At 42.2% G+C, this 27,336-nt stretch overlaps 2 protein-coding genes and 1 long non-coding RNA gene across 8 annotated transcripts in view; 1 reads left to right on the top strand and 2 right to left on the bottom strand.

Moving 5' to 3' along the window:
- Nucleotides 1-12,212: 12,212 nt before the first annotated feature.
- The window catches only part of LOC106562892 (pro-neuregulin-1, membrane-bound isoform), a 104,176-nt gene continuing 89,052 nt past the window's right edge, over nucleotides 12,213-27,336 (bottom strand). For 2 of the 5 annotated variants that reach the window (XM_045689827.1, XM_014127963.2), the window contains 2 exons: nucleotides 15,134-15,334; nucleotides 12,215-13,859 (listed from right to left, as the gene is read on the bottom strand). In XM_045689827.1, the coding sequence (XP_045545783.1) occupies nucleotides 13,154-13,859; nucleotides 15,134-15,334 (907 nt within the window). In that variant the 3' untranslated portion in view covers nucleotides 12,215-13,153. Of the gene's footprint in view, nucleotides 13,860-15,133; nucleotides 15,335-27,336 lie in introns of all 5 variants that reach the window. The other 3 variants (XM_045689829.1, XM_045689826.1, XM_045689828.1) reach the window with 3 other exon arrangements.
- Nucleotides 21,763-24,373, top strand: LOC123725179 (uncharacterized). 2 transcript variants are annotated; one of them, XR_006757619.1, is made up of 5 exons: nucleotides 21,763-22,132; nucleotides 22,403-22,483; nucleotides 23,336-23,474; nucleotides 23,584-23,998; nucleotides 24,360-24,373. It is a non-coding gene; the product is annotated as an uncharacterized lncRNA (long non-coding RNA). The 2 variants fall into 2 exon arrangements; XR_006757618.1 differs by lacking the exon at nucleotides 24,360-24,373 and having other exon boundaries at nucleotides 21,794-22,132; nucleotides 23,584-23,664; nucleotides 23,816-23,955.
- On the bottom strand, nucleotides 23,696-24,353 carry LOC123725178 (piggyBac transposable element-derived protein 4-like). Its single transcript, XM_045689830.1, has 2 exons — nucleotides 24,164-24,353; nucleotides 23,696-24,015 (listed from the first exon to the last, which is right to left on the bottom strand). The coding sequence occupies exons 1-2, from the start codon at nucleotides 24,303-24,305 to the stop codon at nucleotides 23,696-23,698; spliced, it is 462 nt and encodes a 153-aa protein (XP_045545786.1). The 5' UTR covers nucleotides 24,306-24,353.

The following is a 27,336-nucleotide window of genomic DNA, read 5'->3' as shown; positions in this document are numbered from 1 at the left end:
TAAATACTTTTTTTAGGCTGGATCATGTTGTGTTGTATTGTTGTATGTTTTAATTATGTAATGTATTGATTGTTGCTGCCTTCTTGGCCAGGTCTCCCTTGAAAAATAGACTCTGGGTCTCAATGGGCTTTTCCTGGTTAAATAAAGGCAAAAAATATAAAAAAAAATATTTATATATATTTGAGACCATATCTATTGGCATTCTACTCAATATACTCTTTAAACTAATTTCCTGTATCCCCTTCTCCCTCATGATAGATATTAGCCTTTCTCTTTCCCTTTGATACTGCCCACATTGTAGCAATACATGCTCCACGGTCTCCGTTTCCTGGCAATACTCACACTTTCCTGTTGGATGCTTTCCTGTCACATTTAAGGTCTTATTCAACTGGCTGTGTCCCACCTTTAATCGTGCAAAAATAGCCTCCTCTCTTCTGTCCATTCCGGCCATCCTCCCCAACTTTCCTCTGTACTTGAAATAAATGCCTGCCCTTAGTATCTCTATTCCACTGCTCCTGCCATCTCTGCACCATCACTGTCCATATCAGGCTTTTAGCCTCTGCCTTGCTCATTGAAACTACAACATCCCCACTACTTAGAGCTTGTTTAGCCAGTACATCAACTTCCTCATTCCCCTCCACCCCCACATGGGCTGGGACCCAAGTAAATCTTATCTGTATACCCATCTGTCTAATCCTGCCATGGGTTTATGACACCTCATAAAGCAGGTCTTCTCTGCTATGTGAGCTAAAGGACTGGAGACTCATCAACACTGCACATGAATCAGAACAAATAACTACTCTGTCTGGCTCCTCCACCCACTGCAAGGCAAATCAGCTCCTTCGTATATACAGCCAGATGATCTGTAATACGTTTCCTGACTGCCACCCCACATTCCTACACTAGAAATGCTGACCTAGTACGTCCTGTCCTTGGATCTTTTGAACCATCTGTGTAAATGGCCACAACATCCGGATACACAGTATCCAGATGTTTCTTAAACCAATCAGATGGATCAACACCCTCCATATCTTTCTGTAGTCTCTCCAACACTTCTAGATCAACTACTGGAAGAGGGAGTAGCCATGGTGGTTTTACAGGAATAGCTACCGTTGGACTAAACTCCCTCCCATACAGTCCCATCAACTTCGCCTGGGGATTACCTACCCACCCAAAGCTTGTATTCTGTCTTCGCTCATGTTCCCAGCATGCCTGTAAAATCCCATTCGCAGGATGAGACACCCCATGTCCCTGTAGGTTGACCCAATAATTAATTGCCAGCTGCTGTCTCCTAATCTGCAATGGCATAGCCCCCATCTCCAACTATAGTGCAGCCACTGGGGAGGTCAGAAACACCCCACTACATATTCTACATATTCATATTCACTACATATTCAAGAGTCTTTGTCCCTGCATGGCATCTAGCCTTTCCAATGAAGTCTGGGTTGCCGAACCATACGCTATAGTGCCATAGTCTATTACAGATCGGATCAATGCAACATACATGGTCCTCAATGAGGAACGCCCAGCCCCCCACTCCTTCCCCGTCAGACAGCGCATCACATTTAGTACCTTCTTACACTTTCCCACCACTCTCTCAATGTGTTCTGCCCAGGTCAATCTAGTATCAAAGTACACCCATAAGGAACCTGAAGGCCCCCACCCTCTCCAAGTTTCTCCCATATAACCTCAAGCATACCTCATCTCCCACCTATCTCCTGGTAGAAAACACTGAGTTATCTACAGAGAACCTGAATCGCCACAATAATGCCCACCGCTCCACCTCATCAATTGCTTCCTGTACCTTCCTGACTATGTATGGCACTCTTCTGCAAATAACGACCTCCCAATATCCATCCGTACCTGAGAGTAAAAATCATTGATCATGATTGAGAACAACAGAGGACTAATCACGCTCCCCTGTGGTGTACCGTTTTCCACCAGGTAGCTGCCTGATAGAGACTTCCCCACCTTCACCTCGACAGACCTTCCAAACAGGAAATCCTTTATCCAGTTGTATGTTCTTCCCCCTACCCCATATAGCTTGATTAACAACCTCTGCTTCCACATCATATCATACGCCTTCTCCACATCAAAAAAGACAGTTACAACAGTCTCCTTGTTCACCTGAGCATTCCTGACCTCTGCTTCTAAGCAGAGCACTGGGTCCACAGTTCCCCTTCCCTTCCTGTACCCAATCTGATGTGGCGATACTAGCCCCCTGCTCTCAAGGAAATAAGTTAGCCTCTCCATAATCATACGTTCCATAATCTTACATACATGTGATGTTAAAGCTATTAGCCTATAGCTTGTTGGCCTCGTTGGGTCCTTCCCTGGCTTCCGGATTGGTACCACTACTGCCTCCTTCCAGCTGCCTGGTAGTTTCCCCTCCTCCTACAGTCTGTTGTACAACATCAATACCTTATCCAACATAACATAGCACACCTAGCACACATCTTAGCACACATAGCACACATCTTTCCCAGGTGAAGTTAAAACCTGTTGGGGATAGGGGGCAGTATTTTCACGGCCGGATGAAAAACGTACCCAATTTCAACAGGTTACTACTCTGGCCCAGAAACTAGAATATGCATATTATTAGTAGATTTGGATAGAAAACACTCTGAAGTTTGTAAAACTGTTTGAATGGTGTCTGTGAGTATAACAGAACTCATTTGGCATGCCAAAACCTGAGAAGATTCCATGCAGGAAGTGGAAATCTGATTTGTGGAATGACCTTCAACACTTTGCCTATGAAACACACCGTGAGTTAGGATTCATTTAGCACTTCCTAAGGCTTCCACCAGATGTCAACAGTCTTTACAAAGTGGTTTGAGTCTTCTCCGGTAGAAACTGACCGAACGAGAGGCCTGGAAATTTGGTCATAGGGGGAGGGCCATTACTACTATGACGCGCGTACCCTTTTGTTCCGAAACGTTTAGTAAGACAATGCAATCGTCCGCCTTGAATATTATTGAAGCTCTGATTGAAAAAGGCCCTAAAGATTTATGTTATACAACGTTTGACATGTTTCAACGAACGTAAATATATATTTTTTTGCACATTCGTGACGACAGGTCCAGCGCGCCTCTTACATTATGAGTAGCCTTCGGAACGCGCTAACAAGGAGCTATTGGGACATCAATTATGAACTTTTTCGAACAAAACTACATTTGTTGTGGACCTGGGATTCCTGGAAGTGAAGATAATCAAAGGTAAGGGAATATTTACAATAGTATATTTGATTTTAGATGGTTCCAAGATGGCGCTAACCTGTATCGCCTAGCCTATTTTTCTGAGCATAGCACCTTGTTTATTGCAAAGTGTGATTTCCCAGTAAAGTTATTTTTAAATCTGGCGATGCGGTTGCATTCACAAGATGTTAATCTATAATTCTTTGAATGACAATATCAAATTTTAACAACGTTTTCGAATAGTAATTTTGTAAATTGTAGTGCTGATCCACCGGAAGCATTTGAGGGAAAATATTTTCTGAATGTCACGCGCCGATGTAAAATGCTGTTTTTATATATAAATATGAACTTTATCGAACAAAAAATGCATGTATTGTGTAACATGATGTCCTAGGAATGTCATCTGATGAAGATTGTCAAAGGTTAGTGCTGCATTTAGCTGTGTTTTGGGTATTTGTGATGCATGCTAGTTGCTTTGAAAATGGCAGTGTGATTATTTTTGGCTGGGTACTCTCCTAATATAATCTAATGTTTTGCTTTTGCTGTAAAGCCTTTTTGAAATCGGACAACGTGGTTCGATTCAGGAGAGGTGTATCTATAAAATGGTGTAAAATAGTCATATGTTTGAGAAATTGAAGTTATAGCATTTATGAGGTATTTATATTTCGCGCGACGCGATTCCACTGGCTGTTGACTAGGGTGGGACGCAAGCGTCCCAGGTTCCCAGACAGGTTAAACCACTAGAGTGTTGCTTTAGCAGTATGCTTAGGGTCATTGTACTGCTGAAAGGTGAACCTCCATCCTAGTCTCAAATCTCTGGAAGACTGAAACAGGTTTCCCACAAGAATTTCCCTGTATTCAGCGCCATCCTTCAATTCTGACTAGTTTCTCAGTCCCTGCCGATGGAAAATGAGAGGTGATGAGGATGATGAGAGGTGTTGGGTTTGCGCCAGACATAGTGTTTTCCTTGATGGCCAAAAAGCTCAATTTTAATCTCATCTGACCAGAGTACCTTCTTCCATGTGTTTGGGGAGCTCTCACATGCCTTTTGGCAAACACCAAATGTGTTTGCTTATTTTTTTTCATTAAGCAATGGCTTTTTTCTGGCCACTCTTCCGTAAAGCCCAGCTCTGTGGAGTGTATGGCTTAACCTCTATGGGCTAGGTGGGACATCACCGTCTCACTCTATTCAACAGCCTGTGGAACCACGTGGCGCGAAATACAAAACCTCAAAAATGCTAAAATTTCAATTTTTCAAACATATGACTATTTTACACCATTTGAAAGACAAGACTCTTGTTAATCTAACCACATTGTCCGATTTCAAAAAGGCTTTACAGCGAAAGCAAAACATTAGATTATGTTAGGAGAGTACATAGCCACAAATAATCACACAGCCATTTTCCAAGCAAGCATATATGTCACATAAACCCAAAACACAGCTAAATGAAGCACTAACCTTTGATGAACTTCATCAGATGACACTCCTAGGACATTATGTTATACAATACATGCATGTTTTGTTCAATCAAGTTCATATTTATATAAAAAAACAGCTTTTTACATTGGCGTGTGATGTTCAGAAAATGTATCCCCACCGAAAACTTCCGGTGAATTTACTAAATTACTCATGATAAACGTTGACAAAATACATAAATTATTTTAAGAATTATAGATACAGAACTCCTTTATGCAATCGCTATGTCAGATTTTAAAATAGCTTTTCGGCGAAAGCACATTTTGCAATGTTCTGAGTACATAGCTCAGCCATCAAGGCTAGCTATTTTGACACCCGCCAAATTCGGGGCTTACTAAACTCAGAATTACTATTAGAAAAATGTTATTACCTTTGCTGATCTTCGTCAGAATGCACTCCCAGGACTGCTACTTCCACAAGAAATGTTGTTTTTGTTCCAAATAATCCATAGTTATGTCCAAATACATCCGTTTTCTTTGTGCGTTCAGGTCACTATCCAAAGGGTAACGCACGAGTGCATATCAAGACAAAAAAAAATCTAAATGTTCCATTAACGTACTTGGAAGCATGTCAAACGCTGTTTAAAATCAATTTTTATGCGATTTTTCTCGTAAAATAGCAATAATATTCCAATCGGACAATGGTGTATTCATTCAAAGACAAAAATAAAAAACATCATGGTCTCGTGAATGCGCATCTCCAATCTCTTAGTCACAGGCAGACCACTGACAAACTGTGCTACCATACTCTGCCCAGAGACAGGAGACGCCTCAATCCGCTTTCTGTACGCTTTAGAGAGCCAATGGAAGCCTTAGAAAGTGCAACGTAACCCCACGGATACTGTAGTTTCGATAGAGAACCAAAAGAAGAACTACAAATTCGCAGACAGGCCACTTCCTTCTTGGAATTTTCTCAGGTTTTTGCCTGCCATATGAGTTCTGTTATACTCACAGACACCATTCAAACAGGTTTAGAAACTTCAGAGTGTTTTCTATCCAAATCTACTAATGATATGCAAATAGTTGACTCTGGGCCCGAGTATTAGGCCGTTTACTCTGGGCACGCTTTTCATCCGAAATCGAAAATACTGCCCCCTATACCTTGACAGGTTAAAGTGGTCCTATGGATAGATACTCCAATCTCCACTGTGGAGCTTTGCAGCTCCTTCAGGGTTATCTTTGGTCTCTTTGTTGCCTCTGATTAATGCCCTCCTTGCCTGGTCCATGAGTGTTGGTGGGCGGCCCTCTCTTGGCAGGTTTGTTGTGGTGCCATATTCTTTCGATTTTATAATAATGGATTTAATGGTGCTCCGTGGGATGTTCAAAGTTTCTGATATTTTTTTATAACCCAACCCTGATCTGTACTGCTCCACATTTTTGTCCCTGACCTGTTTGGAGAGCTCCTTGGTCTTCATGGTGCTGCTGGCTTGGTGGTGCCCCTTGCTTTGTGGTGTTGCAGACTCTGGGGCCTTTCAGAACAGGTGTATATATATTGAGATCATGTGACAGGTCATGTGACACTTAGATTGCACACAGGTGAACTTTATTTAACTAATTATGTGACTTCTGAAGGTAATTGGTTACAACAGATCTTATTTAGGGGCTTCATAGCAAAGGGGGTGAATACATATGCATGCACCAACTTTCCTTTTTTTTGTTGTATATTTTGAATAAAGTTATTTTTTTCATTTCACTTCATCAATTTGGACTATTTTGTGTATGTCCATTACATGAAATCCAAATAAAAATCAATTTAAATTGCAGGTTGTAATGCAACAAAATAAGAAAAACATTGAGCCAATAACCGAAAGGTTGCTGGATCGAATCCTCGAGCTGACAAGGTAAAAATCTGTCGTTCTGCCTCTGAACAAGGCAGTTAACCCACTGTTTCCCAGTAGGCCATCATTGTAAATAAGAATTTGTTCTTAACTGACTTGCCTAGTTAAATAAAGGTTACATTTAAAAAAAAAAAAAAATTATAAAAATATAATGAGTACTTTAGGGTGTCATGGAAAATGTGTGGAGTGAAAAGTACATTTTCTTTAGGAATGTAGTGAATTAAAAGTTGTAAAAAAAAATACTAAAGTAAAGTACAGATACCCCCCAAAAATACATAAGTAAAATACTTAAAGTACTACTTAAGTACTTTAAGCCACTGGTTTTGGAAAATATTTAAGACAGAGTCAAAGTCTTTGAGGTGGTGATCCTCAAACACAAAACATTGGTTTAATATTTTTTATATTTTTGGTGTTTACATAAATTGACAGCAATTCATCAAGGGGTATATCAAGATGTGATTGACGGGAGATTTTGTTCTGGTTTCTAGCCACAGCTAATCATCAGTGTGTATGTACACTCAAATTACTTGTGCATTTTTTATTTGAATTCATTTATGTTGAACAACATACCGGTGTCAATGCTTAAAGGCAAACAGACGTTTGACCCCATATTGAAGACGACATATATATAATGGGGACAGAGAAACGCAATGGTTCCAAAATATAAAAGTTCCACACTTTTCAAATATACTGCTCAAAAAAATTAAGGGAACACTTAAACAACACATCCTAGATCTGAATGAAAGAAATAATCTTATTAAATACTTTTATCTTTACATAGTTGAATGTGCTGACAACAAAATCACACAAAAAGAATCAATGGAAATCCAATTTATCAACCCATGGAGGTCTGTATTTGGAGTCACACTCAAAATTAAAGTGGAAAACCACACTACAGGCTGATCCAACTTTGATGTAATGTCCTTAAAACAAGTCAAAATGAGGCTCAGTAGTGTGTGTGGCCTCCACGTGCCTGTATGACCTCCCTATAACACCTGGGCATGCTCCTGATGAGGAGCATGAGTCCATAGCATCAATGTCTTCCTCTTGCAGGAACTGCTGACACACTCCAGCCACATGAGGTCTAGCATTGTCTTGCATTAGGAGGAACCCAGGGCCAACCGCACCAGCATATGGTCTCACAAGGGGTCTGAGGATCTCATCTCGGTATCTAATGGCAGTCAGGCTACCTCTGGCGAGCACATAGAGGGCTGTGCGGCCCCCCAAAGAAATGCCACCCCACACCATGACTGACCCACCACCAAACCGGTCATGCTGGTGGATGTTGCAGGCAGCAGAACGTTCTCCACGGCGTCTCCAGACTCTGTCACGTTTGTCACGTGCTCAGTGTGAACCTGCTTTCATCTGTGAAGAGCACAGGGCGCCAGTGGCGAATTTGCCAATCTTGGTGTTCTCTGGCAAATGCCAAACGTCCTGCACGGTGTTGGGCTGTAAGCACAACCCCCACCTGTTGACGTCGGGCCCTCATACCACCCTCATGGAGTCTGTTTCTGACCGTTTGAGCAGACCCATGCACATTTGTGGCCTGCTGGAGGTCATTTTGCAGGGCTCTGGCAGTGCCTCTCCTGCTCGTCCTTGCACAAAGGCGGACGTAGCGGTCCTGCTGCTGGGTTGTTGCCCTCCTACTGCCTCCTCCACGTCTCCTGATGTACTGGTCTGTCTCCTGGTAGCGCCTCCATGCTCTGGACACTACGCTGACAGACACAGCAAACCTTTTTGCCACAGCTCGCATTGATGTGCCATCCTGGATGAGCTGCACTACCTGAGCCACTTGTGTGGGTTGTAGACTCCGTCTCATGCTACCACTAGAGTGAAAGCACCGCCAGCATTCAAAAGTGACCAACACATCAGCCAGGAAGCATAGGAACTGAGAAGTGGTCTGTGGTCCCCACCGGCAGAACCACTCCTTTATTGGGGGTGTCTTGCTAATTCCCTATACTTTCCACCTGTTGTCTATTCCATTTGCACAACAGCATGTGAAATGTATTGTCAGTCAGTGTTGCTTCCTAAGTGGACAGTTTGATTTCACAGAAGTGTGATTGACTTGGAGTTACATTGTGTTGTTTAAGTGTTCCCTTTATTTTTTGGAGCAGTGTATATACCAACCAAATATATAAAACGCTGATTAAAATATGTAATCTGTAATTAAAAGATAAAATAAGGACCACAAAATAAACACAAAATAAATAATATAAAAAAATATAAATCTGTTGATACATTTCAGATTGGGCCATCATCATTTCAAACGTATAATTTAGGGGGGGAAAATCCTTCATACCATAGTGTCATGCTAATGTTGGCGACAAGCAGATTGAAGACTGTCGATTGTTAAGACGAAATTACCATTTGGAAACAATGAATCTTTACGGGTTGGTTATGAAGCCCCAGAAATGATCCTGTAGTAAATAAAATGTGTCTAGTTACCTATTCATAATAGTTATAAATTATTGGTGACAGTCTTCGGCAGGCCATGAATACTCATTCAACCCATATCTCATGTGGTTCCTGTCTAGCATGACTCCTAAATGTATCCTTGTGATATAACATAAATATAAATATAATAAAATATGTTAATGTCGATGATATTACACAGAGATAACTCAAAGTCGGACAGTTGAAAACAAATATGTACTGTTTTCACACGAAAGAACAGTTTGGGTAATGTAACATCCAAAATGTTTACATTATCCAAACTGTTTAGAAGGACAAAATGCAGAAATTGACTAGCATACTAAAACACAATTGAAACAAATGAAAAAGCTTTTGCTTTGTACCTTATTTCAAATTGTTGCTTTATCTTTGATCCCCAGAATGCACTACGCACAGATGTGTTGTTGAAAGAGTCATATATTCAATCATTCATTCAGTACATATCTCAACAATTTGGACTTGCAAGTCATGAGATGTGACTATAGTGAGAGCAAGAATCATAGAGTATTGCTTAACCAGAGAAAATACATCTATTATATAGAACGCAATACACAGAATAATGGCAAGGATATACATAGTGCATTCAGTAAATGTCCCAAGATACTAACCATTACCCAATTTAACCAATTATTTTTATTTTATTTTATTAATTCTTCTAAACTCAGCAAAAAATAAATGTCCTTTTTCAGGACCATGTCTTTCAAAGATAATTCTTAAACTCCAAATAACTTCACAGATCTTCATTGTAAAGGGTTTAAACACCGTTTCCCATGCTTGAACATGCACCTGTGGAACGGCCGTTAAGAAACTAACAACTCACAGATGGTAGGCAATGAAGGTCACAGTTATGAAAACTTAGCCTGTTATGGCTAGGGGGCAGTATTTTCACAGCCGGATAAAAACGTACCCGATTTAATCTGATTATTACTCCTGCACAGAAACTAGAATATGCATATCATTATTAGCTTTGGATAGAAAACACTCCAAAGTTTCTAAAACTGTTTGAATGGTGTCTGTGAGTATAACAGAACTCATTTGGCAGGCCAAAACCAGAGAAGATTCCATGCAGGAAGTGCCCTGTCTGACAATTTCTTGCCCTTCTTGATTATCTCTATCCATTACAGAGGATCTCTGCTGTTACGTGACACTTCCTACGGCTCCCATGGGCTCTCAGAAGGCGGCAAAAAGCTGAATCGTGGCTTTGCAGGCTCTGGCTGAAAAAAAGTAGCGCGTTTGGGTAGTGGCTGGTTACAGTACTGTGAGACTCAGGCTCGTACCCGCGTCGACCCCATGCTTTGTTTTCTTTTGTCTGTTTACCTAAACGCAGATTCCCGGTCGGAATATTATCGCTTTTTTATCGAGAAAAATGAAATAAAAATTGATTTTAAACAGCGGTTGACATGCTTCGAAGTACGGTAATGAAATATTTAGAAATATTTAGTCACGAATTGCGCCATGCTCGTGACCCTTATTTACACTTCGGATAGTGTCTTGAATGCACGAACAAAACGCCGCTATTTGGATATAACGATGGATTATTTTGAACCAAACCAACATTTGTTATTGAAGTAGAAGTCCTGGGAGTGCATTCTGACGAAGACAGCAAAGGTAATAACATTTTTCTAATAATAAATCTGACTTTGGTGAAGGCTAAACTTGCTGGGTGTCTAAATAGCTAGCCCTGTGATGCCGGGCTATGTACTCAGAATATTGCAAAATGTGCTTTCACCGAAAAGCTATTTTAAAATCGAACACCTCGATTGCACAAAGGAGTTCTGTATCTATAATTCTTAAAATAATTGTTATGCTTTTTGTGAACGTTTATCGTGAGTAATTTAGTAAATTCACCGGCAGTGTTCGGTGGGAATGCTAGTCACATGCTAGTCACATGCTAATGTAAAAAGCTGGTTTTTGATATAAATATGTTTTTTGTGAACGTTTATCGTGAGTAATTTAGTAAATTCACCGGAGGTTTGCGGGGGGTATGCTAGTTCTGAACGTCACATGCTAATGTAAAAAGCTGGTTTTTGATATGAGTATGAACTTGATTGAACAAAACATGCATGTATTGTATAACATAATGTCCTAGGTGTGTCATCTGATGAAGATCATCAAAGGTTAGTGCTGCATTTAGCTGTGGTTTTGTTTTTTGTGACATTATATGCTAGCTTGAAAAATGGGTGTCTGATTATTTCTGGCTGGGTACTCTGCTGACATAATCTAATGTTTTGCTTTCGCTGTAAAGCCTTTTTGAAATCGGACAGTGTGGTTAGATAAAGGAGAGTCTTGTCTTTAAAATGCTATGAAATAGTCATATGTTTGAAAAATTGAAGTTTTCGGATTTTAGAGGAGTTTGTATTTCGCGCCAAGCCCATCATTGGATATTGGAGCAGGTGTTCCGCTAGTGGAACGTCTAGATGTAAGAGGTTAGGACACTAAAAAGGCCTTTCTACTGATTCTGAAAAACACCAAAAGAAAGATGCCCAGGGTCCCTGCTCATCTCCATGAACATGCCTTAGGTATGCTACAAGGAGGCATGAGGACTGCAGATGTGGCCAGGGCAATACATTGCAATGTCCGTACTGTGAGACGCCTAAGACAGAGCTACAGGGAGACAGGATGGACAGCTGATCGTCCTCGCAGTGGCAGACCACGTGTAACAACACCTGCACAGGATCGGTACATCCGAACATCACACCTGCGGGACAAGTACAGGATGGCAACAACAACTGCCCGAGTTACACCAGGAATGCACAATCCCTCCATCAGTGCTCAGACTGTCCGCAATAGGCTGAGAGAGGCTGGACTGAGGGCTTGTTGTCCTGTTGTAAGGCAGGTCCTCAACAGACATCACCGGCAACAACATCGGCTATGGGCACAAACCCACCGTCGCTGAACCAGACACGACTGGTAAAAAGTGCTCTTCACTGACGAGTTAAGGTTTTGTCTCACCAGGGGTGATGGTTGGATTGGCATTTATCGTCGAAGGAATGAGCGTTACACCGAGGCCTGTACTCTGGAGCGGGATAGATTTAGAGGTGCAGGATCCGTCATGGTCTGGGGTGGTGTGTCACAGCATTATCGGACTGAGCTTGTTGTCATTGCAGGCAATCTCAACGCTGCGCGTTAGAGGGAAGACATCCTCCTCCCTCATGTGGTACCCTTCCTGTAGGCTCACCCTGACATGACCCTCCTCAATCCCATTGAGCACGTCTGGGACCTGATGGATCGGAGGGTGAGGGCTAGGGCCAATGTCTGGGAACTTGCAGGTGCCTTGGTGGAAGAGTGGGGTAACATCTCACAGCAAGAACTGTAAATGTAAGAACTGGCAAATCTGGTGCAGTCCATGAGGAGTAGATCTACTGCAGTACTTAATGCAGCTAGTGGCCACACCAGATACTGACTGTTACTTTTTATTTTGGCCCCCCTCATGACTTACAAATATTTAATCATGTTAATCAGATTACACATTCAACATTCTTCCTAGGTGATTGACTTGGTAATTCATGTGTTATTAGCTAACGGGCCAAGAATAGCATAAAAAAATACTAATCAAATTTTCTTTTACCATTTGAGTCAACCAAAAGTGAGTGGGGAAAACTTGAAATCCTGTATCATATTTTGGTGCTGTGTTAGGTAAACAATAAATACTTTGTTGTATGCACCTCTGTTAGTAGGCTATGACTGCATTACTGTAAATGAGGAGAAAATGACATGCACTTGAACACATAAGCAACACCGCAGATTCAGTAGAATACCATTGTATTGAGCTTACAGTGAGTAGTTCATACAGGTCATTATAGGTAATGCATAGTGCTGGTGGATTCTTTTGTTTTAAGGGTCAGGTAGAAATGCCAACAGCGAGATTAAAGTTAAGAATATATGGACCAGAGTCGTGATGCAGTTCCCTTAAGCACACCATATGGAAATTAATGGCACCATTGATATTTTTCTCCATTGAAATACTGTGAACCATTGGTATATAGTAGTGTATGGCACTTTCTTTCATGACATGAGCATATTTGTACACATTTCTATTTACTTCTAAAATACTTTATTCACTACTTCGCTAAAATAAACATTTTCTTTCTTTTTTGTAAATATTGAATTTATAGAAAATAAAAGTTTAGTAGTGACTATTTATTTTTGAATCTGACATAAGTATTTTTCTAAGCGATATTTTCATTTTTGACATTATACAGCAATTGGATCTTGGTTGGCGATGATGCTGGAAAACCTGGCTTGCAGGTCATCCTGTGGGGAGAGTCGGAGTGCTGGGTAAGTTCTGCAACTGTCTTTGGGCGCCTCCACACCTGCAGCCATGGAGTCCTGTAAGCTCAGGAAGGGCGTGTCCTCTCCCATGCGAAAGTCCTCCTCCGTGTCGCTCTCCGAGCTGCTCCTCGCCGTACAGCTGACTCGGTCGTTTGACTCCGTTTTGTGGCCCGCCACGTGGCCGTTGGGCTTTGTGCTATTGGCACGGTGGCCATTGCTGCTGTTTGTGAGTTTTTTAGGGAGGCTTTGCGGAGGAACGGTTGGTACCACAACCGTGGCGGCGACCGCCTCGTACTCCTGCGTGGTCTCGTAGTTGTCGCTCTCAACAATCCTCAGCGGGCTGGGCGGGGGGCTGTGGGCCTTGTGGCCATAGTTGTAGTGGGCAGAGTTCCTTTTGGACTGGCTGTGGTGGTGGTCGGGGCGCGGCGGCTTGTCACGGGGCCACAGCGGGGTGGTGAACAGCAGGGGGTGCTCCTCTTCGCCAGAGGGGCTGACTGCCACCGAGGGGACTGAGGTGGCCAGGCTGGACAGTGGGGCCGAGATCTCAGAAGGAGGGCAGGCCAGGGTCATGGGAGAGAGCAACTCCACAGGAGACAGGCGCGTTGAGGTGGTCATTGCTGATACATACCTGACAGACAGAACCAAAAGAGAATCCACTATCGATTAGGAACATAAAAGTGAGAAAACACAACTGTATGTATGGACACCACTAGAATCCTTATTAGGGACACATACTGTTAACACATGCTTTTTAGCTAAATTAACTAAATCCATAGCATTGCATTTTGTTCCCTATTGGTACAGTCAAATCCTCAAGTGCACATCCAATGAGCGTAGGCTCCTTTACTGAAGTGCAGTGCAATTCACCAGTCTCCACTCAAATACTTTATTTTTTACATTCCTCTACTCTCGTTCAGGATACACATTCATTCCCGATCCATTTCATCAATCAGGTGTAGGACTGTATAGGCTTTTCTCTTAGTATGTGTGGGGAGGACAGAGACACTGATGTAAAGAACACTGGAGCATTCGTCTCCGTCTGCCCCAGCCAGTCATTAGAGTTATGTGCACAGATGGGTCCTCTCTGACACAGTGTGCCCTGTGACCTTTGCTGCACAGCTCGACTCTGACAACACGGTTACATCTGCGCTCATCAGCACCACATTGGTTTACTAATGAGGATATATGAAGTCATCATTGTCCATTAGGTTTGATCTAGGAGGGACTGTTTGTGAAGTCTAAATATAGGTGTCATGTGTGCTCCCTCTCCGGCCTCTAGGTCTCCAGGCTGCTCATTATGGTACACACCTGTCACCAGCGTTATGCGCACCTGCACATCATCAGATTCACCTGGACTCCATCACTTCCCTGATTACCTTCCCTATATATGTCACTCCCTTTGGTTCATTCCCCAGGCATTATTTTTTCTGTTTCTTGTCTGTGCGTTGTTCGTGTTTCTTGTTTTGCATTATGTTGTGTTTATTTATTAAAACACTCCCTGAACTTGCTTCCTGACTCTCAATGCAGATCGTTACAATAGGACAGCTCATAGGAAACCTCTAATAATTAAAAAAATAACTATTTCATTCAGAAGAAAGAAAATGATACCATTGCAATGGAAATACCACAAATCTTGGATTAAATCTTGGTTTACTGTATATTTATTAAAAAAATGCCATAATATATCAAGTTAACGTTATTCCCTAAAAATGATTATCAAGTATAATCTCTAAAATACACATTATTCTTAAATGGATATCTCTATTTAACTCAGGTCATTAAGAAGTGGCAGACACTATCATTAGTCACAAGCCCTCAATTAGTTGTATGGGCTGAAGGGGGGTTATTGTGTGTAAAGCAGCACGTAGCACCATTAGCTACATTAGGGAATCTTTCTCCTACCTGTCTCTGTACGGTGTGTCCCTGAAGGAGTTTGGCGTGTCTTGGGTGTTCTTTAGGTAGACACTCAGGTCTCTGGCGCCGGCCGTGGCGTCCAAACGACCCCGGTGGATGGGCGTGGCGTGCCGGCTGTTCTTCGTTGATGACATCACCAAGACAGAGCAGCTGTGAGAGAAGGCACTCTCGCTGCGGCAGTTGCTCCAGCTGAGGGGAGACAAAGGAGAATGAAGAGGGTAGACAGAAGAGGGGAATTAATTGCTTCTCTTAAATGACGGCAAAACACTGGCTGCTTCAGACACTGACGTAAGCTGTAAACACGTTAAAACATGTCTATTGCAAACCTGGCTTCAAATACTTGTAGAAATAATTTCAAATACTTCAGCTGGGCTTAATTGAGCTTGTCCGGCTTAATGGACCAATAGAGTAGTCCCAAATTTGCTAAAACTGCCTATCTTGCACTCCAAGCAGGCTAGAACAAAACCACAAAGTATCTAAAGGATTAAAATGGCACTTAAACCCAGGTTGCTCTACATGTTCAACCTGAGCCTCAGTTGTCCTATTGTAGTTAATGTTGCACTACAATACATTGTCCACTGCTGATTTACGGTTCAAGATCACAGAACCGCTTTCCTTGTTGAATCCAGCGACAATCATCCAGTGAGCGAGGTGATTCGCAGGCAATCATGTAACAGGACGGGTTATCATTCTATCAACCGCCAACTGACCGAGACTAATCACAACAGGGCGATTCAGACATAGGAAATGTATGCCTTTCCTACACACACCTTTCCTACGCACTTCTCAGTATTTAGCATTCAGACTTACCATATTTAGTCGCATAATGCGCTCTGCAGGTGTGGATACCTTGCGAGCTCTGAATAAATTGAATTCAACCGCTGAAAACCCTCCCACTTGCTGGCCAACAGATTTTCTTGTGGAGTTTCCATTCAATAGGGTTTTCAGTACATTTATCTTAAGCCATCCCTTTAAATACGGTGTGCCTTTTAGTTAGAATCTTGTTGACACACTCACGAGAATATATTCAGAATATTAGGGATCAATGAAAGAAAGCCATCTAAATATATACATATTACATTTTGTCTCCGTTTCAGCACCAATTGGTAGATTAGAAAATACTTTGATTTTGTAGATTATTTCAGTTGAGGAAAGTATTAATGAATCATAAAAAACTGGTTTGGAGAGCCTTTACGCAAATGGTGGTTTTTATTCATTCTGAAAATGTCCACATTCAGTTCTTCAACCCATGGTAATGTTGGAAGATTAGTGTACATAGAATTATAGTAGGGAGAATAGTGTTCAATAGTAGGCTATACCCTCATCTATTGCTTGCACTAACCATGGAACTGTGTGATGACACGGCCAAATATTGCGCAATGCATCGGGTTCAAACTGTTCCACAACTGCTCCATAACAATATAAAGCAGGAAAAAACACTTCTCATCTATTTGGTAGGCTAAGTGAGTAATGTGATACGCCTCCGCTTGTAATATTTGAATTAAGTTTATAAGGGCGGAGTCAAGTTTACCAGTCAGGCCCTGGTGAGGACGCCGTGTTGGAGGCTGAACTGTCTCTTTCCTGCTCCTCTGCTGTACTTATAATGGGCCCTATGATGGGGTGTGTGAGGTTTTCATCCCGACATTGACGGATACTGAATTGATTATGAACAAGCTCTCTCCAGAGCCTAGAGAGGAGAGGGTGTGCTCTGACCCTTTCCCCAAGCTTGGAGAGAAAATGACTGCACTGCAAAAATGTTCCTTGTTTTGAAACGGAAGTTGTGTCACTGCTGGGGGGTCTGGAGACAACCCCAGGGTTCGCTGTGCATCGTTCTGGAGAGAACACTCCCTTACCTGCTTCAACAAAGGCCCATGTGGGGAAGTTTGTGCCCTCACGTTGCCAAAAAGTTAGTGGACAGTGTTTAGGGCCTGGGCAAAGAGTTCATCTGCCTCGGTGCAACTGCTATGATGTTCCTTTTTTGCTCCACTTATCTACATTCACCAAATGGACAAACCATGTTGGTCAATATGTATCATGTACCATTCTGCCTTGCTGTCACAAGTTTGGGTAGTGTGTGCATTTAAGAGGGGTGGTCAGAAAATACTGAACCGTAAGGATTTAATTTGAAGGGAAAATGACCACTGCTATGTCCTGGCAATGTTTGAGGTTACTGCTTATGTGTGAGGAATGTGTCTCGAACATAATTTAAAATGTCGAGACCAGAATAAGGGGAGGGTGTGTGGCAAACACTGCTAGAAGGTCCTTATTTTACGCTGAAACAGCGCAAGGGAGATAGGTTGTCGTGAAATCTGTAGCCTGTCACTTCAAAAGCACTCAATGATGTCAAGAGTCTCTGCATTTGAACTTTATGTGTATTGTGATATAGCGTGATATAAGCAGAATGCAATATAATTCCAATGCAAGAACCCCGAAAAATGTAGCCCCCTCATCGATTTCAACTGCCCCCTGACGCCGGGTCTGATAATAGTGGCTAACATTTAACATGATAGAAATAGGAAACAGAGAAAATTGGGGTAGCTTATGATTACGACATTCGAGAGTGCCCATCACTGTAAGTTTGCATTTGTATTTATTATGGATCCCCATTAGCTGATGTCAAAGCAGCAGTTACTCTTCCTGGGGTCCAGCTAAATTAAGGCAGTTTATACAATTTTAAAACATTACAATACATTCACAGATTTCAAAACATACTGTGTGCCCTCATGCCCCTACTCCACCACTACCACATATCTACATTACTAAATCCATGTGTATGTATAGTGCGTATGTTATCGTTTGTGTGTGTGTGTCTATGTGTGTGTGTGTATGCATGTGTCTGTGCCAATGTTTGTGTTGCTTCACAGTCCCCGCTGTTCCATAAGGTGTTTTTTTTACCTGTTTTTTAAATCTAATTTTACAGCTTGCATCAGTTACTTGAGGGAGTGTTATCTCCATGTGGAATAGAGTTCCATGTAGTCATAGCTCTATGTAGTACTGTGTGCCTCACATAGTCTGTTCTGGACTTGGGGACTGTGAAGAGACCTCTTGTGGCATGTCTTGTGGGGTACGCATGGGTGTCCGAGTTGTGTGCCAGTAGTTTAGACAGACAGCTCGGTGCATTCAACATGTCAATACCTCTCATAAATACCTCAATACCTCTCTCCACTTTCAGCCAGGAGAGATTGACATGCATATTATTAATATTAGCTCTCTGTGCACATCCAAGGGCCAGCCGTGTTGCCCTGTTCTGAGCCAATTGCAATTTTCCTAAGTCATTTTTTGTGGCACCTGATCACATGACTGAACAGTTGTCAAGGTGCGACAAACCTAGGGCTTGTAGGACCTGCCTTGTTGATAGTGTTGACGACTTCTCGCCGTCTAAGCTACTACTGCATCAATATGTTTTGACCATGACAGTTTACAATCTAGTGTTACTCCAAGCAGCTTAGCCTCTTACATCTAGACGTTCCGCTAGCGGAACACCTGCTCCAATATCCAATGATAGGCGTGGCGCGAAATACAAATTCCTCAAAAATCCCAAAACTTCAATTTTTCAAACATATGACTATTTTACACCATTTTAAAGACAAGACTCTCCTTTATCTAACCACACTGTCCTATTTCAAAAATGCTTTACAGCGAAAGCAAAACATTAGATTATGTCAGCAGAGTACCCAGCCAGAAATAATCAGACACCCATTTTTCAAGCTAGCATATAATGTCACAAAAAACAAAACCACAGCTAAATGCAGCACTAACCTTTGATGATCTTCATCAGATGACACTCCTAGGACATTATGTTATACAATACATGCATGTTTTGTTCAATCAAGTTCATATTTATATCAAAAACCAGCTTTTTACATTAGCATGTGACGTTCATGTCTGTCAGACATATCAGTGTGGAGACGGATCACCACCTCAAGCTGAACCTCGGCAAGACGGAGCTGCTCTTCCTCCCGGGGAAGGACTGCCCGTTCCATGATCTCGCCATCACGGTTGACAACTCCCTTGTGTCCTCCTCCCAGAGTGCTAAGAACCTTGGCGTGATCCTGGACAACACCCTGTCGTTCTCCACTAACATCAAGGCGGTGACCCGATCCTGTAGGTTCATGCTCTACAACATTCGCAGAGTACGACCCTGCCTCACACAGGAAGCGGCGCAGGTCCTAATCCAGGCACTTGTCATCTCCCGTCTGGATTACTGCAACTCGCTGTTGGCTGGGCTCCCTGCCTGTGCCATTAAACCCCTACAACTCATCCAGAACGCCGCAGCCCGTCTGGTGTTCAACCTTCCCAAGTTCTCTCACGTCACCCCGCTCCTCCGCTCTCTCCACTGGCTTCCAGTTGAAGCTCGCATCCGCTACAAGACCATGGTGATTGCCTACGGAGCTGTGAAGGGAACGGCACCTCCATACCTTCAGGCTCTGATCAGGCCCTACACCCAAACAAGGGCACTGCGTTCATCCACCTCTGGCCTGCTGGCCCCCCTACCTCTGAGGAAGCACAGTTCCCGCTCAGCCCAGTCAAAACTGTTCGCTGCTCTGGCACCCCAATGGTGGAACAAGCTCCCTCACGACGCCAGGACAGCGGAGTCAATCACCACCTTCCGGAGACACCTGAAACCCCACCTCTTTAAGGAATACCTAGGATAGGATAAAGTAATCCTTCTAACCCCCCCCCTTAAATGATTTAGATGCACTATTTTAAAGTGGTTGTTCCACTGGATATCATAAGGTGAATGCACCAATTTGTAAGTCGCTCTGGATAAGAGCGTCTGCTAAATGACTTAAATGTAAATGTAAATGTTCAGAACTAGCATTCCCACCGAACACTTCCGGTGAATTTACTAAATTACTCACGATAAACGTTCACAAAAAACATAACAATTATTTTAAGAATTATAGATACAGAACTCCTTTATGCAATCACGGTGTCCGATTTTAAAATAGCTTTTCGGTGAATGCACATTTTGCAATATTCTGAGTAGATAGCCCGGCCATCATGGCTAGCTATTTTGACACCCACCAAGTTTGGTACTCACCAAACTCAGATTTACTATAAGAAAAATTGGATTACCTTTGCTGTTCTTCGTCAGAATGCACTCCCAGGACTTCTACTTCAATAACAAATGCTGGTTTGGTTCCAAATAATCCATAGTTATATCCATATAGCGGCGTTTTATTCGTGCGTTCAAGACACTATCCGAAGGGTAAAGAAGGGTGACGCGCCCGGCGCGTTTCGTGACAAAAAATGTCAAAATATTACATTACCGTACTTCGAAGCATGTCAAACGCTGTTTAAAATCAATTTTTATGCGATTTTTCTTGTAAAAAAGCGATAATATTCCGACCGGGAAACCCTGTTTTCATTCAAAGACAAAAAAATTAAAACATGGAGTCGTCTCGTGCATTCGCCCCCAGTCTCATTGTTCTCAGATCGACCACTATCCAAATGCGCTACTGTTTTTCAGCCATGGCCTGCAAAGTCATCATTCAACATTCTGGCGCCTTCTGAGAGCCCATGGGAGCGTTAGAAAATGTCACGTTACAGCAGAGATCCCCTGTTTTGGATAGAGATGATCAAGAAGGCCAAGAAATAGTCAGAGAGGGTGCTTCCTGTTTGGAATCTTCTCAGGTTTTGGCCTGCCAAATGAGTTCTGTTATACTCACAGACACCATTCAAACAGTTTTAGAAACTTTGGAGTGTTTTCTATCCAATTATATGCATATTCTAGTTTCTGGGCAGGAGTAATAATCAGATTAAATCGGGTACGTTTTTTATCCGGCCGTGAAAATACTGACCCCTATCCATAACAAGTTAGTCATCTCAACTTGCTCAATTTCCACATTATTTATTACAAGATTTAGTTGAGGTTTAGGGTTTAGTGAGTGTTTTGTTCCAAATGCAATGCTTTTAGTTTTAGAAATATTTAGGTCTAACTTATTCCTTGCCACCCACTCTGAAACTAACTGCAACTCTTTGTTGAGTGTTGCAGTCATTTCATTCACTGTAGTAGCTGACGTGTACAGTGTTGAGTCATCCGCATACATAGAAATTCTGGCTTTACTCAAAGTCAGTGGCATGTCGTTAGTAAAAATTGTAAAAAGCAAGGGTCCTAAACAGCTACCCTGGGGTATTCCTGATTCTAACTGGATTATATTTGATAGGCTTCCATTAAAAGAACACCCTCTGTGTTCTGTTAGACAAGCAACTCTTTATCCACATTATAGCAGGGGGTGTAAAGCCATAACACATACGTTTCTCCAGCAGCAGACTATGATCAATAATGTCAAAAGCTGCACTGAAGTCTAACAAGACAGCCGCCACAATCATTTTATTATCAATTTCTCTCAGCCAATCATCAGTCATTTGTGTAAGTGCTGTGCTTGTTGAGAGTCCTTTCCTACAAGCATGCTAATAGTCTGTTGTCAATTTGTTTAGTGTAAAATAGCATTGTATCTGGTCAAACAATTTTTTCCAGAAGTTTACTAACCCTTTCACGCGTGAGTTCCAAATATCTCTAACGGTTGCCACAGCGTGAGTTTTTTTGTGCACGTGATGTTAGAATGTTCTCTCCATTCCAGAATGTGATTGTTACGTAACAGTGCATTTAATCCGCGCTGCCCTCAAACCAAAGCACGCAGACTGTTTTTATTTATAGGCTGTTTCAACTTCAATTTCAAATGATTTTCTAACAAGTTTTTATTTTCTAAGAACAGTTTGAATTTAGGTGTGTTCCGCCTCCTCAATCATTCACATAAAAATAGTCATTTTTACTTTTGCGGACAATTACATTTTTGGGACATTTCTGACCCGGACAAAATTCCCCAAGCACTTTCCAATTGTTTGTGCAGTTCAAGTCTGCAGACATTTGCTAATCTCCCGTCAGAAAAGGATCTGCACACGTGTTCACATTTTCCATCTGTTGCCCTCATTGTTTTCGTTACTAATAATAACTTTGGAAATGTGTGCGTTTCTATCAAAGTAAGTGCATTATTACATTGTAATAGTTTATGTATGTCGTTTCTATTGTAGCGTACTGTATGTATGGAGCATAATAGATTTGTGTATATTCTTTATAACCGCGGACACGTGAGGTAACGTTACTCATTTTATAACCTTTATGTTATATTCAATCGTGCTTAGGTAGCTAGCTACATTTTTCTATCAGCTCTGTAAAACAATGCTAATTGCGTCAGAGAAGTATTATCTTGTGTTGTATTTTGAAGCTACATGGCCTTATGACTCCCCTAGTGGCGCAGCGGTCAAAGGCACAGCACGGTGCTAGAGACGTCACTACAGACTCCCTGGTTCAAATCCATGCTGCGTTTCTAAGTAAGTGCCTTATTACGTTATAATAGTTTCTGTATGCCGTAGCGAGAATAATGTATACTTCTTATAAGCGAGGGGACGTTACTCATTTTATAACTTTTCATTTTAGTCATTTAGCAGACGCTCTTATCCAGAGCGACTTACAGTAGTGAATGAATACATTTCATACGTTTTTTTTTCTTCCGTACTGGCCCCCTGTGGGAATCGAACCCACAACCCTGGCGTTGCAAACACCATGCTCTACCAATTGAGCCATAGGGAGGCCCACCTTCATGGTGTTATATTCAATCATGCTTAGGTAGCTAGCTACATTCTTCTATTAGCTCTGTAAAACAATGCTAGTTGCGTCGGAGAAGTATTAGCTTGTGTTGTATTTTGAAGCTACATGGCCTTATGACTCCCTAGTGGCGCAGCGCTCAAAGGCACTGCATCTCAGTGCTAGAGGCATCACTACAGACACCCTGGTTCAAATCCAGGCTGTATCACAACTGGCTGTGATTGGGAGACCCATAGGGCAGCGCACAATTGGCCCAGCGTTGTCCGAGTTTGGCCGGTGTAGGCCATCATAGGTAAATAATAATTTGCTGTTAAATGACTTGCCTAGTTAAATAAAATAAAACATATGACCATGGTTTGTTTATTTGGTCTATTCAGCATGGCTCTGTTCTGCCCTGCCTTGCCCCCTTGTGGAGCTCAAAAGTTAGTTTCTTACTGTTATAACTCAAATCTGTGATTTTGTCAATGCAATAAACTATTTTTATAGCTGTGTTTATTATGTTATTTGTAATATTGTTTTATTGCTATATCCTTATATTGTATTCTAATTAATAATTCCTCTTTATTCTGTACTTTCAGAAACCACAAACAGTATTTGCCAATATCATAACTGGACATCTTTCGAGCTGAAGATTGAGGACAGCTTTTGTATGCTAACGTTCTCTCCTTAACAGTTTTACTGGATGGAAACACAGCAAGAAAACACATAGGCCAATATGTAATAGTCGTCTATTTTATTGAAGTATTGGTAGTTGGTTCAACAACAACTTGTTTTACTAGAGGACAAAAAATGTAATATGCATAACCCATATTTAATATTCATGCAGTGACTGAACAACAACTGCATTTCCACCCCCACCTCTAAAGGCATAGTATCATGGCAGGTCACCTGTCAAGTCACCTGTCAGGTCAGTCAGTCACTTATTGCTGCAGATGTGCTCAATAATGCTTGAGCATGTGATACTCCTCAAAGCATGGTGAAATACATAGAGGTGTATCACAAGCTAAACACATGTATTTTGTCATCTTCCTCTGCTTACGTCTCCTGGCGCCAGACAGGCAGACTTTGCAGTGCCTCCGTGTGCGACTACCTTGAGCAGCAGTTTGAGGGACTTTGCAGGGAAAATGCCGTGCAGTGAGGCGTAGGGGATTGTCTAAAGCAGGGCGACCCCCAGTGGAGGGGCGCCGAGGGGTGTGGTGCTCCTCCAACAGCTCTCTCATGAGGTTCTCTCTGTATTTTTGGTAGGTAATTACTTTACCTATGAGGGAGTGGGGAGGATGAGGAAAGTTAGAGGATGATGAGGCAGTGGGTAGGTTGGTGAGATATTGTCACTGTAATTGCATAATGGATTTGTATGTGAACTGTACATCCAATTACAAAAATACCTGTTTCAGTAATCATCTCACCTGTTAGTTGGCGGTGAACTATGCTGCCGTTGAGGACAGCAGTGTCGATCAGCTGGAAAAATATCTTCTTATACCACTTGGTCGTTTTCCGAGTGCATTCCACAAAGCTGTTTATCATGTCCGCCTTATCCACGGCCCCCATTTTGAGGTTATAGTCTAGCACACAATCTGGTTTTATCTTTCTCTCTCCCGTCAGGTGGTCCACCTTCCTGTGGCCGACATGGTTGCTGTATGGACAGTGGAGAGGACATGGACGTCTCTTTTGTCATGCCACTTTACTGCCAGCTGTTGACCGTTCTCCTGGAACTCCACCTCCCCTCTCTGCATCTTCCTGCATCCGAATGCCGGCATCCCCTTCCTGTTCGACCTGACTGTGCCACAGGCCCCTGTGCTGTTGGAGAGCAGATGCTGGAAGAGTGTGGGACTGCTGTACCAATTGTCCACGTACAAAGTGTGTCCCTTGCCGAGATGAGGAGCCAGCATGGTCATCACCACGGACCCAGACACCCCAAGCCCCTCATAATGTTTGATGTCAGTGGTAGACCCTGTGTACACTATAATATCCAGGACATATCCTGTCTTCACGTCGCACATGACAAAGAACTTGACCCCAAACCTGTGCCTTTTGGAGGGAATATATTGACGGAACGCCAGCCTACCTTTCCATAACATCAGGGACTCATCAATGCATAGGTCCTTGTATGGCACAAAGACCCGACCAAATGCTGATGTCAGGCTGATAAGAACAATTCTTATTTTGTATAACGGGTCACTTAGGATGGCAGTAGCATTGTTGACGAAATGCAGGCATCGCAGCAGAATTAGGAAGCGGTCTTGGGAAAAGAGGGTGGCAAAGAAGGGAGTTGCAAACATAGGATCTGTGCTCCAGTAGTCTCTTAGGGAGTTCTTCTTTACTATCCCCATGAGGAGGACTGTCACCAGGAAGGTATACATTTCACTAATTGTGGTTGTCACCCATTTAGCGAGTTTCCCCCTCACTCCTGGCTCTCTCTTCTCCTGTAGCTCCAAGGCATAGCGATTGGTCTCCTGTACTATGTTTCCCACGAGCTCCTCTGTCAGAAACAACTTGAAGCACTCTGCCTCAGTTGGAAATGGCAAGGGGCGTTGCACTCCAGACTGGGACTCGTCAAAGCAAACAGCAGGGCCAGGAGGGGTGAAATGGCTGGCGGCCTTCCAGCTACCACAGAACTCTTGTACTTCATCCACTGTCGGTCTGCCTCCATCACCACCAGCATCTTCAAAGGGACCTGGTACTTCGTCAGTGGACAAGGGAACCTCAGATTCAGGGTTCTCAATGGCTACAAGGTTGGGGGCAGCTCCTCACTGTCACTGTCAGAATCTGATTCCTGACTTTCATACTCAGACTCATTGTCAGAATTTAAAAAAATCTCCAGAATTTCCACATTTGTGAGTTGTCTCCTTTTGAAAGACATTGCTTTTGCTACAGCTTAGCTCACGAGCTACATACATAAACAACAACACTGAATGGCTCAGAGTGAGAGGGTACGTGATTGACTGCCGGCATGCGTCACTTGTATCAATAAATCACCATCAGAAAATGTTTTGTGTGGTAATTATTTGTGTATTTACTGTTTTATTCACATGTTTTCAATTCTAGGTGACAAATCATGCATTCCGATTCTTGCATAGATTGTAATGGGCACATATTATGTGTGTAAAATACTTATTTGAAGGTTATACTGATTATGATGAGCTAAGCTAATTCCAGCTATGTGTATGGAGCCATGTTTGTTGACATACAATGCATTCTGGGTTTCACGTAATCGTCTGACCAAAGATGTTATAACAAAATGAGGTGAGTAAGAGTTCACTCATTTTTTGAGGACTTCTGGAAAAGAATGGTGGGATGTGAACGACAGTAGACACACCCCTTCAACGTGCATACTATAAACAGACCGAACTCATCTTGTCTGTTATTATCTTCGGTTTCTGTGAGGAAAAAAATGCATGGCTGCGCGCTGAAACTAATCGTCGGATTACTTTCGATTTCTAGAAAGTGTTTTACTCAATTATTTTGATCAACGGTGAGCAAACCCGTGATGTGATTAATTGTAAATAGTAATTGCTATTAGCTAATTCATAGTGTAGTTTATGTCAGCCGAGAGTTAGAAAATATGACCGCTTGTGTTGCGTCAATCTTTCCTCAGCGCTAGGACAAATGTAGCCTACATTTTTCCGGTTAGGATGATTGTGTTATGCTATAGATACTTCTGTGAATATCTGAACATTGCATCAAAAATAAACTGCTCACATTCTGGACATAACTTTGTAAGGACTGTGTTTGTGTAAATAGTTTCTGAAAAAAGTGTGGCCAGCTGCGCGCTGAAACTAATTGTCGGATTACTTTCAATAATTGTACATAGTAATTGCTATTAGCTAATTCATGGTATAGTTTACGTAAGGACTGTTTGTGTAAATAGTTTCTGAAAAAAGTGTGGCCAGCTCAAATGTTGATTGTTGCGTCATTCGAAACTGGCCGTTCTAAATGAGCATTCTAAATTAGTGTTCTAATCACACGGGGTGTGATCGTACGCTTCAGGGACCACTGTAGAACGATCACACCCCGTGTGATGGTACGTGTGAAAGGGCTAAGGGTTGATAACAGGCTGATTGGTTGGCTATTTGAGCCAGTAAAGGGGGCTTTACTATTCTTGGGTAGCGGAATGACTTTAGCTTCCCTCCAGGCCTGAGGGCACACGCTCTCTAGTAGGCTTAAATTGAAGATGTGCCAAATAGGAGTGGCATTATCGTCTGCTATTATCCTCAGTAATTTTCCATCTAGATTGTCAGACCCTGGTGGCTTGTCATTGTTGATAGACACAATAGTTTTTTCACCTCTTCCACACTGACTTTACGGAATTCAAAAGTACAATTCTTGTTTTTCATAATTTGGTCCAATATACTCGGATGTGTATTGTCAGTGTTTGTTGCTGGCATGTCATCCCTAAGTTTGCTTATCTTGCTATTAAAGTAGTTTGCAATATCAGTGGGCTTTGTGATGAATGAGACATCTGATTCAATAAATGAAGGAGCAGAGCTGGCTTTTTTCACCAAAATTTCATTTAAGGTGCCCCAAAGCGTTTTACTATCATTCTTTATATTGTTTCATGGTGTAGTTTATTTTTATTTAG

The sequence above is a fragment of the Salmo salar genome, chromosome ssa11 (assembly GCF_905237065.1).
Source record: "Salmo salar chromosome ssa11, Ssal_v3.1, whole genome shotgun sequence".
Lineage (NCBI taxonomy): Eukaryota > Metazoa > Chordata > Actinopteri > Salmoniformes > Salmonidae > Salmo > Salmo salar.
The sequence above is the reverse complement of the archived record's forward strand: the minus strand, read 5'-3'. Positions and strand labels throughout refer to the sequence as shown.

Excerpts from the sequence above, each read along its gene's own strand:
- LOC123725178 (XM_045689830.1), bottom strand. The coding sequence starts at position 24,305 with ATGGGGGCCGTGGATAAGGCGGACATGATAAACAGCTTTGTGGAATGC. Across the intron at positions 24,016-24,163 it reads AGTTCACCGCCAACTAACAG|GTAAAGTAATTACCTACCAA; the intron begins GTGAGATGATTA and ends ACTCCCTCATAG.